The sequence below is a fragment of the Channa argus genome, chromosome 2 (genome assembly GCF_033026475.1).
Source record: "Channa argus isolate prfri chromosome 2, Channa argus male v1.0, whole genome shotgun sequence".
NCBI classification, from domain to species: Eukaryota; Metazoa; Chordata; class Actinopteri; order Anabantiformes; family Channidae; genus Channa; species Channa argus.
Genome location: NC_090198.1, coordinates 25971900 through 25987755, shown reverse-complemented (window position 1 = coordinate 25987755; position 15856 = coordinate 25971900). Strand labels below are relative to the sequence as shown.

The window sequence follows — 15856 nt, the reverse complement described above, 5'->3', positions numbered from 1 at the left end:
ATAGCTTCCTCGTGTGTATGAATATTAATGTTGTGATCTCCTTATAGAGCCTTAATCCTACTGGGACAAAGACACTAGCCCATAATCCTGAATCTCCTCCCACTACGCAGCACAGCAGATTGAGTAAACACATCTGATTACATTTTTAATAGCGCTAAAAAGCCCTGCAACTGTGTGCCAGCCATATTCCAAATGTGGCCCAAATCCTGTCAAACACATGGAAAGCAGCTCTGTGGGCTCTGTTTTAGTTCCTCTGCGTTTATGGTGAACATATTATTTAAAAGCCCAGGTCAGCTGAGGACACTTGACCCAGGTAGAGCACCATTCTTGATTTACCCGCTTCATTTATCTATTAAAGCTGCCCCCACATCTCCCCTAAGCCTGGTCTCCATTCCGTCTCTCCCTGGTTATGTAACACTGCAGTTCTGCAAAGCTGCTGATGTGACAGATCCAAATACCTCCACACACCCATGATCACCCAGATCACACTGTACTGTCTGTGGTTTCTGTCCCCGCCTTTGTTACCATTGATTACACCATTGATTGATGTCCTCCGTGTTTAATTGACATTTGATGTAATGGCACAGTGTTTTCCAGTGTCCTCTCGTGTCCTCTTGTGCTTTGTTTTTCCTACTCTGCCGTGTCAGTGTGTGTCATTGGAAGTCATGCAGGAGCTAAAGGGAATGGACAGGGGAAGAGGGAGAACGAGTGAGGTGGCTGGGTTGCACCATGTGACCCCGCCAGCTGTTGCTGTATGCCGGTGGGAGAAACAAGGAGGGAGGTGAGGGGCAGGAACAGGGGAGACTGTGAGGGAGGAGATGGAGGGGGAGGAGCCGGGAGCACAATGTGACTGGTGACAATCCCTTGTTCTGCAGAGAGAGAGAGAGAGAGAGAGAGAGAGGGAGCCAGCAGGGGATGAACACACACACATACACACGCCCGGTGTTATGTGAAGGGGGAGCTCAGTCACACACACACACACACACACACACCTCCTGATTCAGCGGAACAGATTTATTCGTCATCCCTTCCTGCTGCTTCACGCAGCGCGTATGCTGCAAAACACAAGACAATCCCAAACCCTGCAGCACCTGCCCCGTCCGTCATCCCGCCTGTGCCGTCTGCGCAGATTTACGTCTACGTTACAACCGTGCGTGCTGACTGGCGGCCACTGCAGCTGAGATACGGGGACCGAGAGGGCGACTACCTGAAGCCCACCGGAGAGACAGGCGGCCAATGGGAATGATGGGAAATCTACCGAGCTACGACTGCACCGAGGAAACGTCCACGGAGTAGCTGCGGGACAAACAGACAACCAATAAAAAACTCTGATTGTGCATCTCAACCTTAGGAGCCCCTGCAGGGAGATGTTTCTCATTATGGGATAGATGCCCGTTGCCATGGACACAAGCATGCGAAAATTCACAGTACGGAGATGGTTTTCTATCTATCTGAAGAACAAGGCAGCAAGGAACAAGAACAGCGCCGGATTCTGTCAGCTGGAGGTCAGTCCGCAAACTTCTGTCAACTACTCATTAATGCACGTGAGCGAACCTGTGCTGGGAGAGGGGTTGCACCATGCGTGTTTGTGTGCATGTAAATGCCCAGACACCCCTCCTCCAAACACACACACACACACTCCAGAATCAGCAGCAGTCTCATATTAGCAGTGCGCACATGGGGAACGGGTGTGGAAAGAATGTGTGTCATTTGGTTTGTTTTTGGAGCGATCCAGCGGTTACAGCTGCTGATCTGTCAAGCATCCAGTAAACTGAGGAGCAGAGAGACACTGCGGACAGGGATAGAGACAGGTTCTATGAAAATGCAGACAGGCAGACAGACAGAAATGCAAACGGGCAGCGAGGCAGGCAGGTTGATGGCTAAATAAACAGACGGATTGATTGAGTGGATGGCCCCAGCAGCGGGGGTCTATTTATAGACTCCCCCCCCCCCCAAAAAAAAAAAAAACAGCAGGGGAGGTAGAGGCAGTGTGCAGTTGGTAGCACCTCTACCTGCATATGTGGGATATAAATAGAAAAAAAAAACCGTTGTTACTCACCATGTGCTGATGAATCAACTTGACAGTTCTACCTGTTTGTCTTTCTAGTTGGCAAAGGCCTGTCTGCATGCGTTTGGCTGCATGTCACAAGCTGTGGCATGACGCCTGGAACCTGTTTCCTTCTGCGTGATGGACACCACTCCTGCTGACCCTCTTAAACTTTTAAGCAGAAATTAAATTGCTTATGGGAAATTGCTGCTGTTTTACAGTCCGTGGCCTCAGACTTGGCACCTTCTCCACTTTTAGCATCGTCCCAGTCAGTGACATTACAGCAGGTGACCACACATTGTACCAAGCACCAAAATAGTCTCATGCTCAGTGCTTAAAATACAGACATCTCATCTCAGCTGCTGCTTGCACTAACAAACTTTATGCTTGATCTCTTACCTAATTTACAGAACATGATCACTAATTTGATTCCGTCCCACGTGGCCATTTTGCATATTTGCACAGTGAAACTGATGAGAAATTCCATCCAAGTGTATAATATTGTAACAAAAATCGGTGTGACGTGGGGATGGGGATCCCCACTGTTGCTACAGTAAGCTGTCAGATTTACTTTCACTTTCAATTCAACTGGGATCCATTGAGCTCGGTTCTGTTTCCGTTAGGATCTAAAGCACAAATATATATATTTGCTAAAGGTTGCTGTTATTGAATAACTTAATTGTTTGCTAACAGAATGAGGCAATATACATCTTCCTACCAGCATGGATCTGTTTGAATTTTAAAATTCTTCTACAAACTACTTGAAACAAGGGAAGCTTCTCAGGATCAAGTGGAATTACGTCTTGCCACTCACAGATTTGAATTCAGTTTTTTTTTTAAATTTTAATTTGCTTTGCTTCATCCTTTTGGTTAGAATAAACTGTAACAGAACAACAAATGTGTAGTATTATTCACACAGACTCAAGTCTTTCATTATGGAGAGTGCATCAAATAACTTTTATTATCATTTATTCAGTCCAACGGTTTGATAAAATCGCTGGATGTGCACATGCTGATATGACAACTGTATTAACTGTTGACATCTAAATGACACTGACAGCTCCACAGAAATACAGTATATTTTCACACTGACCCACCGAGCCTCAGGTTGGCGGCCGCTCATTCGCTTCGCTGAGCAGATTGAATAGGCTGGAAAAGCACTGCCAGTGACCTCAGCTCATACCTATTCACACGTAACACGTGAACCCATGAATAACCTGATGCATTTGTGTGTGCGCATGTTAATGAGTGAGTTACTTTTTTTGCATAAATGTTATGTTGCCTTCAGGAACAGTGATTAGATGCACTTTCCCACTAAAAACTCTGTCTCTATTAGTTTTTTGTTGTTGTTTTTCTGTTTCTGTACTTTCAGTACAACAGTTTAGAACATAGAAATAGTAATTTCTGCCTTATTCTTCCTTCAGGATGACAGTATACTGAAAGAGATTGACATCAGCCACCATGTAAAGGAGGGTTGTGAAAAAGCAGACCCTTCTCAGTTCCAGCTACTTAAAGTGCTGGGACAGGGCTCCTATGGAAAGGTAAAGGATTCTTACTTAACCATAACCAAAATATCTCAAACCACAGGTGGGAGTTAGTGGCTGCTCATTCATTTGATCAGCGTGTTGCAACAGGGTTCTTACAGAAAGTCGGAATAGCGACTTTGACACTAATAAACAGAATTGAACTCGGCAGACGTCGTGCTTTCTACCACCTGCAGGTTCTCTTGAACGTCCAGAATTCACCCATCAACTATACATTAGACTGTGTGCGTGGTCATGCTGGAAAATCAGATGTTCGAATGTGGCTGCCCAAAAAAATATCAGCTACCAGCAAACTCACTAGATACTGTAAAAAGGCAAAACAAGCAGTGTAAAACATTTCACAGAGTAAATTATTAGGTAACATAGTCAGTGTACATTGGTGAAAAGCAGCGATCCAGGTCAACCTAATATAGTACTAGACCATAATACCACATATAATAAAACTAGTTTAAATACAACCTGCAGGTTTACTCTATTACAGAGCCACTAGAACATCATTTACCATGATAAAAACACTAAGGCCAAAAGTATTTTGGCTATGATTGACGGCTCTCAGAAAACGCAGTATGTCACAGCTTCTTTGGTAATAAGCCGTAAAGCTCCAGTCCGGTCAGAAGAATGTGCCGGCTTGTGTGTCTGCTTAGTCTTGGCCAGATAACTGGTGTGTGGTTTGCCAGTGCAGAAAATGCCTGTGCTTTGCCAGTAATCGTTTGTTAATGATACACCATCCATTTTTAATTATATGTAGATTAGCAGTATGACAAGTGCTTCTTGCCACAAATCACTGCATTTACTTTAAATGAGCAAAGGCCCAGTGAATTATTAGAGCCTGTGTAGATTAGAGGTGAGCGTGGGACCACAGCAGATGTTGACGAGTGGGTTCCACAGGCCACAAGACAGGTCACGGGATGTCAGGTTGGAAAGTCACAGCATGGCCTGGATAGAATGTTTGCTTAGCTTGCTATGCAGAAGGTTAATTACCATTTGGCCGCCGTGTGTAAATCATAGCTGTTGTCTGTGTAACAGTGAAACATTTCTGTGGATATTTAATGGACCATGGTGGGAACTTCCACTTAGCACAGCTTGGTAGGATATAAATTGCAGTTGATTGTGGGTGTAGCAATCGGGGAAAAGCAGCAACAGGGTGTGTATTGTGTGTGTGTGTGCGTGATTTCTTGTGTTAGCAACATGTGACTGTTCTATGTTCAGAAATGCTGTTACAAACGGCCTCTTGAGATTCTCCACTAGTGTTTTTCATCATTACAAAGCTTTAAAATGGTCCAACGCCAACAATGAAGTGACGATGACACTGATGACTTCTCAGGTGTTTCTGGTGAGAAAGATCAGGGGCGTGGACCGAGGACAGCTGTATGCCATGAAGGTCCTGAAGAAAGCCACGCTGAAAGGTAAAAGTACGAAGCTGATATGTGTGTGTTGAGTTAAGCTACCACTTAAACTAAACCACAGAAAATGTTTTTTTCCTCTAATTATGCTTCTTATATTAGTTTGAAATCTAACTTTCAATTATTGTAATAGTATTTATTTTGGAGTCTTTTGAGACACATCATGGTTTTTTTTTACTGGGATCTGAGTAGTAATGTCAGATTAATGTTGGTTTAGTGCAGGGAAGATCTGTTACTCCCAGACTTCTCATGCTGCCCTAGATTCACAAGGATTTTGCCTAAAAGAGGTTAGTTTGTGTTTTCGATTCAGATAAACTATTTTGCGTCAAAGGGGATGATTCTGAACGAGCGTGGACTGTAAGAGCAGGTTGAGATGTCACAACCCTTAATCCTCTTAAATTGCACCCCTGGAATTTAAATAGTTATAGTCTCAACCTGTCAAGGAGGCAGATGCTGCAGTAACACTGACATTGCACAGTAGGGCAGCAACACTGTGAGATGGGCCTATGTCATGTTTTTCAGACAACTAAATGAGGTTTCATCCTACAAAAATCACAGTCATGGTTCTAGATTTATTTGCATTTTAACAAATTGCTTTATCCACGCTCTGTCCTTTCTAGTTCGGGATCGTGTACGGTCCAAGATGGAAAGGGACATTCTGGCAGAAGTGAATCACCCGTTTATAGTTAAACTGCACTATGGTAAGTGTGGGAGTCCTATCTTCTACATGTAGATGCTGCTTTGAATATGTGTCTCACGGAAACCATAGATTCTCTCCTAGCAAATCCCCCTTTTCTGATGAGAGTAAGGCAGAAAAGTTAGGTGGAACGGTTTTTAAGCCTTGAGAAACATTAAACACTGTAGAGGCTTTATGTTCTTAAGTTCATAACAAACCAACCATTTTTTGGTGATGAGTATTAGCTGACAAAATGTGCCTCTTTTCTACTAACTCAGTGACTATGTATTGGGATCAGGCACCTGTGGGATGCAGATTGACAGGACAATGCTGATTTGGCCTTGTGCCTGTGTTCTGAACACCTTTCAAGACACAATAAAACAGAATACAACAGCAGGGCTCAGAAGGCATCAATATATATAGCTGTAAATAACTGCTGTGTGTGTGTGTGTGTGTGTGTGTGTGTGTGTGTGTAGCGTTCCAGACAGAAGGAAAGCTCTATCTGATTCTAGACTTCCTCCGAGGAGGAGACCTTTTCACTCGGCTGTCAAAGGAGGTAAGTTCACTATCGACAGGCTCCCTGGCTCTTTCCCCATCTCCACTAAAGATAAATTACAGGCCTTTACTTTTCAAGGTCTATTATAGACGATATAACACTGACGCACAGTCACCCACCGTAAAATCACCTGCTATCACTCTCATTGTCAATACTGTGTTGATGTGCCGCTTGCCTCTCTTACAGTCACGCTGATAAATCACCCTGTCAGTAAACTAGGACCACAAAAGTGTGCTGAGCTGTGTTTTGTTCGATAATGTTTTTTTTTCTTCCTGCCATTAAAACTCAAACATCTAAACCAATCAGTGTTTTAGTGCAATTGTCTGTTGCACTACAGCTTTTCCAGCCTCGAGGAGAAAAACAGGCTCCAAAGTGATAAATACACCAACACATTAACAATCACTATAGGAGTTAATAAAAAATGCATCATGTTTAAGTAATTTGTCATGTTTAGTTCTTTTTGACATGGAAATGTGTTGCAGTGATTAGAATTGGATTCAGCCGCTTTTTAAGCACAATAAACATTTTATTGAATATGATCCCACTGTAAATGTCAGTACGTCCGGATTTGCGATCTGTTGTCCCAGTTTGTTTCCAGTTGTTTCATCCGTTTGTATCATTCATTACACAACTCTTGATTGATTCTAGGTCATGTTTACAGAAGAGGACGTCAAGTTCTACCTGGCAGAGTTGGCCCTGGCCTTGGACCATCTGCACAGTTTAGGGATCATCTACAGGGACCTCAAACCTGAAAAGTACCATCTCAGAATGATTTTTTTTATATTCATTCATTTTATGAATTATTTCGAACGTTAATCTGAATGTTTCACTGTTTCATTCAACAGTATTCTTCTGAATGAAGAAGGACATATTAAGATAACCGGTCAGTGCATCTGCGTCCCACTGTAGGGATTTATTTGTATTTTCACCTCTTTCTCCATCTGTATTCTTACCTGTTGTTCCCTCTTTTGTCTCTGCCCAGACTTCGGACTGAGTAAGGAGGCCATCGACCACGATAAAAGAGCGTATTCCTTCTGTGGAACCATAGAGTACATGGCTCCAGAGGTGGTGAACAGGAGAGGGCACACACAAAGTGCTGACTGGTGGTCATTCGGCGTGCTCATGGTGAGAACTGTTAAATCGTAAAGCTATGCTTTACTTAAACACCCTGTTCAGTTTTTATAATCTTTCTTCCGAGCGTACAGGCAGTTTGCTTACCGCCTTGCATATTTTGTCGAATCCCGTTCTCAGAAACAGCAGGCATTAATTTAAGACACAGCATCCTAAGAGCCAAATCGCTGGGGTAATGTGCCTGTGTAGTTTCCTAATTTGGCTCTGTGATGGAAGTAAAGCTGCTTAATTACCAGATCTGGCAGATAGGGTCACATCACTTTCAGTAATCGTGCATCCGCCTGATATGTGAAGAAAACCAAACAAATCCCCCTTGGGCAAGCCCATGGTGACAGCGGAGAGGAAAAGCCCCTTTTAACAGAAGTAACATCCCGCAGAAGCAGGCTCAGGGTGGGCGGCCATCTGTCCTGGCCGGTTGGGGTCAACATTCTAAAAACAGGCTGATGGTTTTGATACAACATTCACAGTTCTTGACTCCTTTTAACAAAATTCTAAAGCCGTTTTAATTATAAGCAATGCTGGTTGAAAGTGTTGTTCATATGCATAAAGATTCAACTAACAAATACATGTTTTGCCCGTGGTTATCGTGTGTTTTTCAGTTTGAGATGCTGACGGGATCATTACCATTCCAGGGAAAAGATCGGAAGGAAACGATGGCACTCATTCTAAAGTGAGACCAAGTGCATTTATAGAAGACCCAAGCTGTCTGAGTATTGATTTGATTTAAATTCTTTTTTGAAATTGTTTAACAGTGGTATTTGTTTTCTGTTTATGTGTCATGTTTGCTTGTGTCTTGTTTCTGCGTGATTTCAAATGTGCATTGATGTGTTTCCTGTGTTGTCTATACAGAGCTAAGCTGGGAATGCCGCAGTTCCTCAGTCCTGAAGTGCAGAGCTTATTGAGAGCCCTCTTCAAGAGGAACCCCGCTAATCGGCTAGGTACTTCACGAGCAAACCCCACAAACCGAAAAGCAAATTTGGTTTCAAAACAACAGTAGCACACACGCCATTGAGTGAACAATTAATTCAGTCAGTCTCTACATGAATTTCAGCAAAATGTAAAGGACGTCACAGCTGTGGATGACAGCAGTGATGAAATTAAATCTGCTTTGGACACTTTCCACTTACAGACCTCGGGGGGGTTGCTGCTGTTAAAACTGGATCCTTTTGTGGTGAAATAATATTCTACAAATCACATGGGAGCAGTAAGGTTGAACATGTCACTTTAACAATAGCAAAAAGAATCTGTAGGATCATTTTAACAGTTAAGTCATTACACAGTATGCCGGGAATGTTCAGAGATACCTGTTAAGTCATGCGTGTCGGTGCGGCTACACCATCATGTGAACACTGACATGTTGCTCTCTGACAGGTGCAGGCCCAGAAGGAGTGGAAGAAATAAAAAGGCATCGCTTCTTTGCCTCAATAGACTGGAATGTAAGTACGAGAACGGATCCAGGCTTTTATCGTATTACTGTGCATCAGCTAGAGTTGTAGTGAAGGTCTGTACTAAGTAGATACCCCCACCCTGTTACTTGTACCTAGTTGTTGCTTTATTCCTGTTTTCCCAAAGCATTTCTCAAAAGAAGTATTATTTTTTTCTTACCATGTGACAAATGTGCAGCATGATTCAGATTAATAACCCAAGTTACATAAGAGACATTTATTCTGTAAGCAACACATCTGTATAACACTGTGGTAACTTTAGTTCCCATGTCATCGCTGTGTATCGAAACCTGCCACTTCATCCACTTCCGCAAGAGATGCCCACAATCATAACTCATCAAATCATTTTTAGTGTGACATTTACTTTATGGCAAAACCCCCAACTTCCCTTTCTGGCTGTCCTGCCTAACTTTATTGTAGCTAATCCTCTTCTCTGTAACAGCCTTTTCTCACACTATGTTTGCTCTTGCTTAAATGTTCTGGATCCACACGTTGCCTGCTATCGAAATCTAACCTTGACATCCTTTCCCTGGATGTGCACTGCTTAGAAGGGATCATTCTTTCAGCTGTACGGGCCCAAACATCATTTAAACATCAATGAATCACGCTCGGAAACTCGGTTTGTTAATGGAAAACTAAACTTGAAATCAAATCATAGTTACATCTAAGCCCTTTACGACATATTGTCACAAGAGTCTCAAATTGCCGAAACGCAAAGTATTTATGTAACTACTCCGTATTCATTACCTCAATAACAGACAACGCCTTAAAGTAGTATATCATCAGCCCTCCAGCGAATTTTTATTACTAATCATGATCATGTACAGCGATATAATGGGCAAAGCAAGAAAACATTATGTATATCTTATTTAAAAAGAAGTGTTTGTATGACTCCACCAGATGAGGCAGAAGTCAGGTGAAAGTACTTATGTAATAATCCTTTAAGATTAGAGGTACCACATCAAATATTTTACTTTTAAGGTTTAATTATAAAATTAAAATTATAACTATTTATTTATTGACAGGTGGTTATTAACGTGCTTTGCAGACTGGTGACACCTGCTGGCCAAAGTCAGTAATAGACTTTGTTAAAGAAAATTCATAGTCAATGAAAATATTAATCAAATTAGAGCCCTTTTTTTTTCAATGTTCATGATGTGAAGCATTTACGTTTACATTGGGTTTCCCTATAAATTATGGCATCTCTTGCATCTCTTATATTAGCTGCTGTCGATGATCATGTTGTTGTTTCTGTAGAAGCTGTACAGGAAGGAAGTGAGGCCTCCTTTCAAACCAACTGTTGGGAGACCTGAAGACACTTTTCATTTCGACCCTGAGTTCACCTCCAGGACACCAACCGGTAATTAAAACTTGGACAAACACACTTAAACATGCATGACAAGCAGTGAACAATCAAGCCCATTAGATCCTTCAACAAGTGAGGTGGATCCAGAGGCCTGAATGACAGCGGGCACTTTTCACCCTTTCCATAAACTATTGTTTTGTTTGTATCTGTGCATCTTTGCATGTCCAGATTCTCCTGGCATCCCTCCCAGTGCAAACACACACCAGCTGTTTCGTGGCTTCAGCTTCGTTGCAACTAATCAAAATCAGGAGCCCAGCGTTGCTACAGTAGCGCCTTCGCGTCAGGAGGTGAACGAAATCAACCCCATTGTACAGGTATATACTGTACTGTACGAAAAACTGGACGTCCACATTTATTTCAACGATGCGCTCACACACTTCCTGGATAACAGATTACCACTGTAAATCCATTACAGCTTTATGAGTGACTGAATAATTAAGAGATTGGCCATTTAATCTTGGTGGCCGTTCAAACTAATATTTTCATAAATCACTGTCAGCTATTACATTACCACACAAGATGACTGCTGAACAAACTAATTAATCACTCACCTCATGTATGACTGCCATTTATACATGAAACATAATTGCAAAAATGTTGTGTGTATGTATTTGTGTGCGTGTGTGTGACGTTTCTTGCAGTATCTTCGCGATTTGGCCTTCAGTAATGTTTATGAGCTGAAAGAAGAAGTGGCACAGACTGCGACCTCTGTCTGCAGAAGATGTCTGCACAGAGTTACTTCAGTGGAGTATTTAGTGAAGGTAGTGGACACATTTTATGTTGTTCTAACACTGTCCACCGAAAAGATTTCATTTGTTTTTTTCATTATTAAAAACTGATTTGAATCTTACCAGAGTGCATTATGTTAAGAGGTGGTTCTAACATTTTGTCCCCCTCATTCATTTTAAATAGTGTGGCCAAAACATTAGAACCACCTCTTCTTATAATGACTCCACCATCAACTATGGCATCAATAATGAAACACATAGTAGAATTATCAGCTTTCTGAGTGTTTCAACTTAGAAACTGAGAATTGATGACCATGTAAAAGTGAATTTTACTGCAGAGCTGCTGTATAACAACACGTTTTGGGGATTTTAGTTATTTCCTCATATGCTTCTTTCATGTCTTTTCCAACACGTCCTGTGTTTCTCTATTCACGTCAGATTGTTGACAAAGCCAGGAAAGATCCATCAGAAGAGACTGAGATCCTATTGAGATATGGACAGCATCCAAATATTATCAGCGTGAAGGATGTAAGCGTAACGCACGACCTCACACGTGTTGCCAGACAAATTTATGTTTTTTTCAAAACCATAAGCAGAACTTCCTCCACATTGTTATAACCAGTATGAACAAGCCAGGCGTATGCTTTTACCAACAGGTGTTCGACGATGGCCAGTATCTGTTCCTGGTTCAGGATTTACTGAGAGGAGAGGAGCTGTTGGACAGAGCCCTGACGGTGCCAAATTTTACAGAGAGAGACGCATCAGACATCATTTGCACACTAGCAAAGACTGTGGAATATTTACACTCACAGGGGGTAAGATGGATGGACAGAAACAGGGGAAAGCACTGGGCCACTGGACATCAAACTTGCATATTCACGATGGCCCGGAACTGTATGTGTGTCTGGATATAAAGGTTTTGATATCATTTGTAATCATCAGTGACACACGACGTGATTGAAGACATAGAACATAGACAGCTGCAAAATGTGCAGCTGTAAATGTAATTGTGTGCACGTGTCTGTCCCTGTTTCAGGTTGTGCATCGAGACCTGAAGCCCAGTAACATTCGCTATGCTGATGACAGTGGACTCCCAGAATCCATTAGGATCTGTGATTTTGGTTTTGCCAAACAGCTCAGGGCTGAAAACGGCTTATTAATGACCCCCTGCTACACGGCTACATTCATAGCTCCTGAGGTATGTTGGTGATCATAATAAAAGTAATACGTCACATAAACAAAGTATGAAAACAGAATTCAAAATAATGTGTGTGTGTGTTTGTGCAGGTTCTGAGGAAGCAGGGTTATGATGCAGCCTGTGACATCTGGAGCTTGGGGATCCTCCTCTACACCATGATAGCTGGGTGAGTTTAAAAATCATTTAAATTAATGTACTCACTTAAACCGGAGCTTTTTGCTTTTTATCTGCTCTACAGTGGCTTTTCTGCATTTTATAATGTGAAAGGTTTTAATTTCACACCGCCCGTAGGTTTTTAATGGCTCTCTATGCTCTAATGATAATGTGTTATTATAATTCAGCTGACCTTTAAATTACTCTCTGTAATTTTCATCCTCATTTGCCAGTTTCAGCCCGTTTGCCAGCACTGCGGAGGACACGGCAGAGGAGATTCTGGCTCAGATCGGCAGTGGGAAATTCATTATTACAGGAGGGAACTGGGACGTGGTGTCAGATGCTGCCAAGGTAACATTTTATTTTGGAGAGGGACATGGTGGTAAAAGTACTGTCTAAACGTACTAACATCGCCTGTGTATGTCTGCGTATGTTCCACAGGACATTGTGGTTAAGATGCTTCACGTGGACCCTCACCAACGCCTGACTGCTCCCCAGGTACAGTAATGACTATTGACTATTTACACTGTGATGGGAAACATTACTACATGTATTACAGAATACTAAATGTAATTTGGTAACACTTTACATTACAGCCCGTGACTTTCAGGGTCAATACAGCAAATTGCCGGTGTACTTCCACATATTTGTTGTTACTTATAATATAATAAAAGCGGTATCATAATTTTTAATTAACACAGACAAAAAGTGTTGAGCAAACAATCTGACAGTGAACATCACACATTTTCCCTCGTCCCCTTTGAACGGAGCTCAGGGTAAATAATGTTAGCTGTGCTGCATTGCTTGTACAATATTGTTTGTTTTAATTGCTGGATCAGTGCGTTAGAAAACCATTTCTGCTGTGACGCTCGTTAGGTTCTTCGACACCCCTGGATTGTAGAGCGAGACCAGCTCTCCGACAAAGCTCTCACCAGACAAGACGTGCTCACTGTCAAGGTTAGACCCTCTGTGTGTTTGTGTATGTGTGTGCGCGCTTGTTTTCTTATGGATGCAGATCATTTTAAAGACAAATCTATTCATCTCCGTTTGTATCCTGCAAATGTTTTTTTACTTCTGATGTTTCGGGACTTTATAGTTGCGCAGAAAGATAATTGCTGGCTTCAATAAACAGATTATAACAAGATTTCTATATTTCTGTAGACACTAAAACTTGCTGTTGCTTTGCCTTTACGTAAATCCCACTTTGGGTGAAATCAAGCTTTGAGATATCTTCAAGCTGTAAATATCCCCACAATATCAGAGCTAGCACCTTATTTGCAAACTTTGTGTTTCTCTTTTCTTAGTAGTTGTAAAAATTCTCACGGGGCAACTGCTTTTACATTATCTCTTTAGTTTAGTTTTGCTTTTGTATGATACATTGCTCTAACAGAATCTATTCGCTTTGACATCTCTCTTATGTCCTGTGTTTGTCTGCTTGCCCATTGGGTGGCACTGTCTGCCAGTTATTGAGTTGTTGGCCAGACTTCAGTGTTAAGATGATGTAATGAAGACTTGTATTTATTCCACCAGGGGGCTCTGTCTGCCACCTACACTGCTCTCAGGCGCTGTGCTCCTGCTCCGGTCCTGGAGCCGGTGCAGTCGTCCAGCCTGGCTCAGCGAAGAGGGATGAAGAAACTGGAGAGCCCAAAAAGCGATTCGGAACCTAAAGACAAGGAGTAGGCTCAACAGTGTGACTGAAAGTACATATATAGCCATACTGTATAATAAAAGATGTACTTCTTGAAAAGCACAACCCCTATTACAAAGGTGGCCTATAATCTGAATGTAGCAGAAGGAACATAAATCTCTCTCCAAAGAGACTCTACGCCCGCTTTACTCGGTAACCAAGCAGTTCATGTTAGTTTACCCAATTCAAAATGTAAATTTCCAATAAGCATCAACGTGCACCCGCACAGAGAAGCTAAACCTGATCAAACTTCAGTGGCTTATCAGTGAGAGATTATTATAAATCCTGAACACACAGGGTTTAATTCAAAGCTTCCTGCAGAAGCCTTATTGTCTGCGGGACCAACAACCCTGCTTTGAAAGTTGTCCTTGCTTTTCTAATGGTTGAGGGGGGGGGAAACAAAAAATCCATAGTTAATGCTCAGTTTACAAAATAACAATGAACTGGAAAGAACTGTAGCTGATATGCAAACAATGCAAACAAAGGGATCATTTCTTCTTTTGCTGGAAGTCACAGGTTGTAATACTCTTAGCAATGTAGTGCAGTGTACACAGAAACTTTTACCTGCCTTCATCAATATTTATTGTATTGGCTGTAGCTGAAAGGGGGTCAAATTAGTCTAGTCACCAAAAATCTGGTTTCAGTTTCACATGCAACATGCCAAGTACTGAGTTCACCTGGATATTTTAGTAACGTTTCAGAATGACCACATACATTATGTGTATGTTACCAGGGGTCCATGGACAAACATTATTAGTCTTCCACATTCATGAGTAGCACATCTTTGAGGCAGTCAGACTATGATTTTCCTCCAGAGTGATGCATGTTCAAATTGTAAATATCCTACCAAAGGGAATTATTTCTTAAGCTAATAATGCCATTGAAGTTTTATTTTTCATATTATATAAAATCTTGTGCTTCATAGCCTAACTCGTCTTCCATGAATACAGCCTTTGACTCATACGAAATGTATTGTTAAATGAATCACTACTGCACTTCCTTGGTCCAATGGGAAAAGTGAGGTGTGAGGGTTTTTTACGTTGAACATGGTTTATGTTTTTCTTATTTGTAACATTTATAACAAGTTATTTGGCTTAAGCGTAGTCATAATCCTGTCGCTCTCGTAAATGTCACCCCTTGTTGCAGTACTCTGCAGCCTATAATACCCAAATCAGTATTCAGTGTAATAATTCATCATTCAAGTGTCAAGTAGCTGCCGACAGGCGTCTGTTTGCCGTCGACGTCTGAAAGCCAAAATGTTTGAGATGCACTGTGTCAGAGGTTTGTATATACTGTTTATCGCTGCTGCCCTGATTGTATGTAATATGTTCTACAATCACAAATACGAGGTAAGACTGAACAGAGTGTTCTCTGAGCAGCACACTTTGTGTCGTACAAGGAAATAGTTGTACAACTTTCCAGTACGAATGTAGATTATGATGATCTACGACTAGTTACTGGCCAAAACATATTGTGAAGTGTAACCAATGAACACTGCAGGTGTACATATTATGTTTACTGATACACTGACTGCAAGAGGTGGAGCTGGGACTGAGGCAGATGAGGTTGAGTGTTGTACAACCGCGAGTTTAAGTTACAGTAACTCTGTAAATACTGTTTCCTAATCGAAACAAATCCACCAGTATAGAGGTTATATTGTGTATATATTGGGCAGTACAACTATCAGCAAGCAGTCATACTGTATATTGTCTTTGCAGATCTACTGAGGATGTACATAAAATACTGTGTTGTGTATCCACTGTGTGTACATACTGCCTGTACCTGACCAACCATTGAAGTTATTGGCTAGAATGCCAAAGTTTTACAAATAAAGGAAAGACAAAGCAACGTGGGTGAAAAGTAGTAGAATTTGTTATTCTCACATCTGTGTATCAAATGCATTTAAGTCTCTGGAAACACTG

At 41.7% G+C, this 15856-nt stretch overlaps 1 protein-coding gene and 1 long non-coding RNA gene across 4 annotated transcripts in view; one reads left to right on the top strand and one right to left on the bottom strand.

Moving 5' to 3' along the window:
- Nucleotides 1-50: 50 nt before the first annotated feature.
- rps6ka2 (ribosomal protein S6 kinase, polypeptide 2) lies at nt 51-15808 on the top strand. Its single transcript, XM_067487661.1, has 22 exons — nt 51-1505; nt 3472-3588; nt 4916-4997; nt 5615-5695; nt 6147-6226; nt 6875-6981; nt 7072-7109; nt 7209-7351; nt 7957-8027; nt 8207-8295; nt 8729-8793; nt 10060-10162; nt 10337-10482; nt 10810-10929; nt 11335-11424; nt 11553-11711; nt 11933-12094; nt 12184-12260; nt 12481-12598; nt 12689-12745; nt 13124-13204; nt 13778-15808. The coding sequence occupies exons 1-22, from the start codon at nt 1389-1391 to the stop codon at nt 13925-13927; spliced, it is 2253 nt and encodes a 750-aa protein (XP_067343762.1). The 5' UTR covers nt 51-1388; the 3' UTR covers nt 13928-15808.
- Nucleotides 13774-15856, bottom strand: part of LOC137105469 (uncharacterized) — a 25091-nt gene continuing 23008 nt past the window's right edge. For all 3 annotated transcript variants that reach the window (XR_010911824.1, XR_010911826.1, XR_010911825.1), the window contains one exon: nt 13774-13910. This is a non-coding gene — a long non-coding RNA (uncharacterized lncRNA). The remainder of the gene's footprint in view (nt 13911-15856) is intronic.

What these genes read in the sequence shown, in the direction of transcription:
- rps6ka2 (XM_067487661.1), top strand. Translation starts at nt 1,389, where the DNA reads ATGCCCGTTGCCATGGACACAAGCATGCGAAAATTCACAGTACGGAGA. An exon ending in GGTCATTCGGCGTGCTCATG is followed by an intron (nt 7,352 to 7,956) that starts GTGAGAACTGTT and finishes TGTGTTTTTCAG; the next exon opens with TTTGAGATGCTGACGGGATC. An exon ending in GAACCCCGCTAATCGGCTAG is followed by an intron (nt 8,296 to 8,728) that starts GTACTTCACGAG and finishes GCTCTCTGACAG; the next exon opens with GTGCAGGCCCAGAAGGAGTG.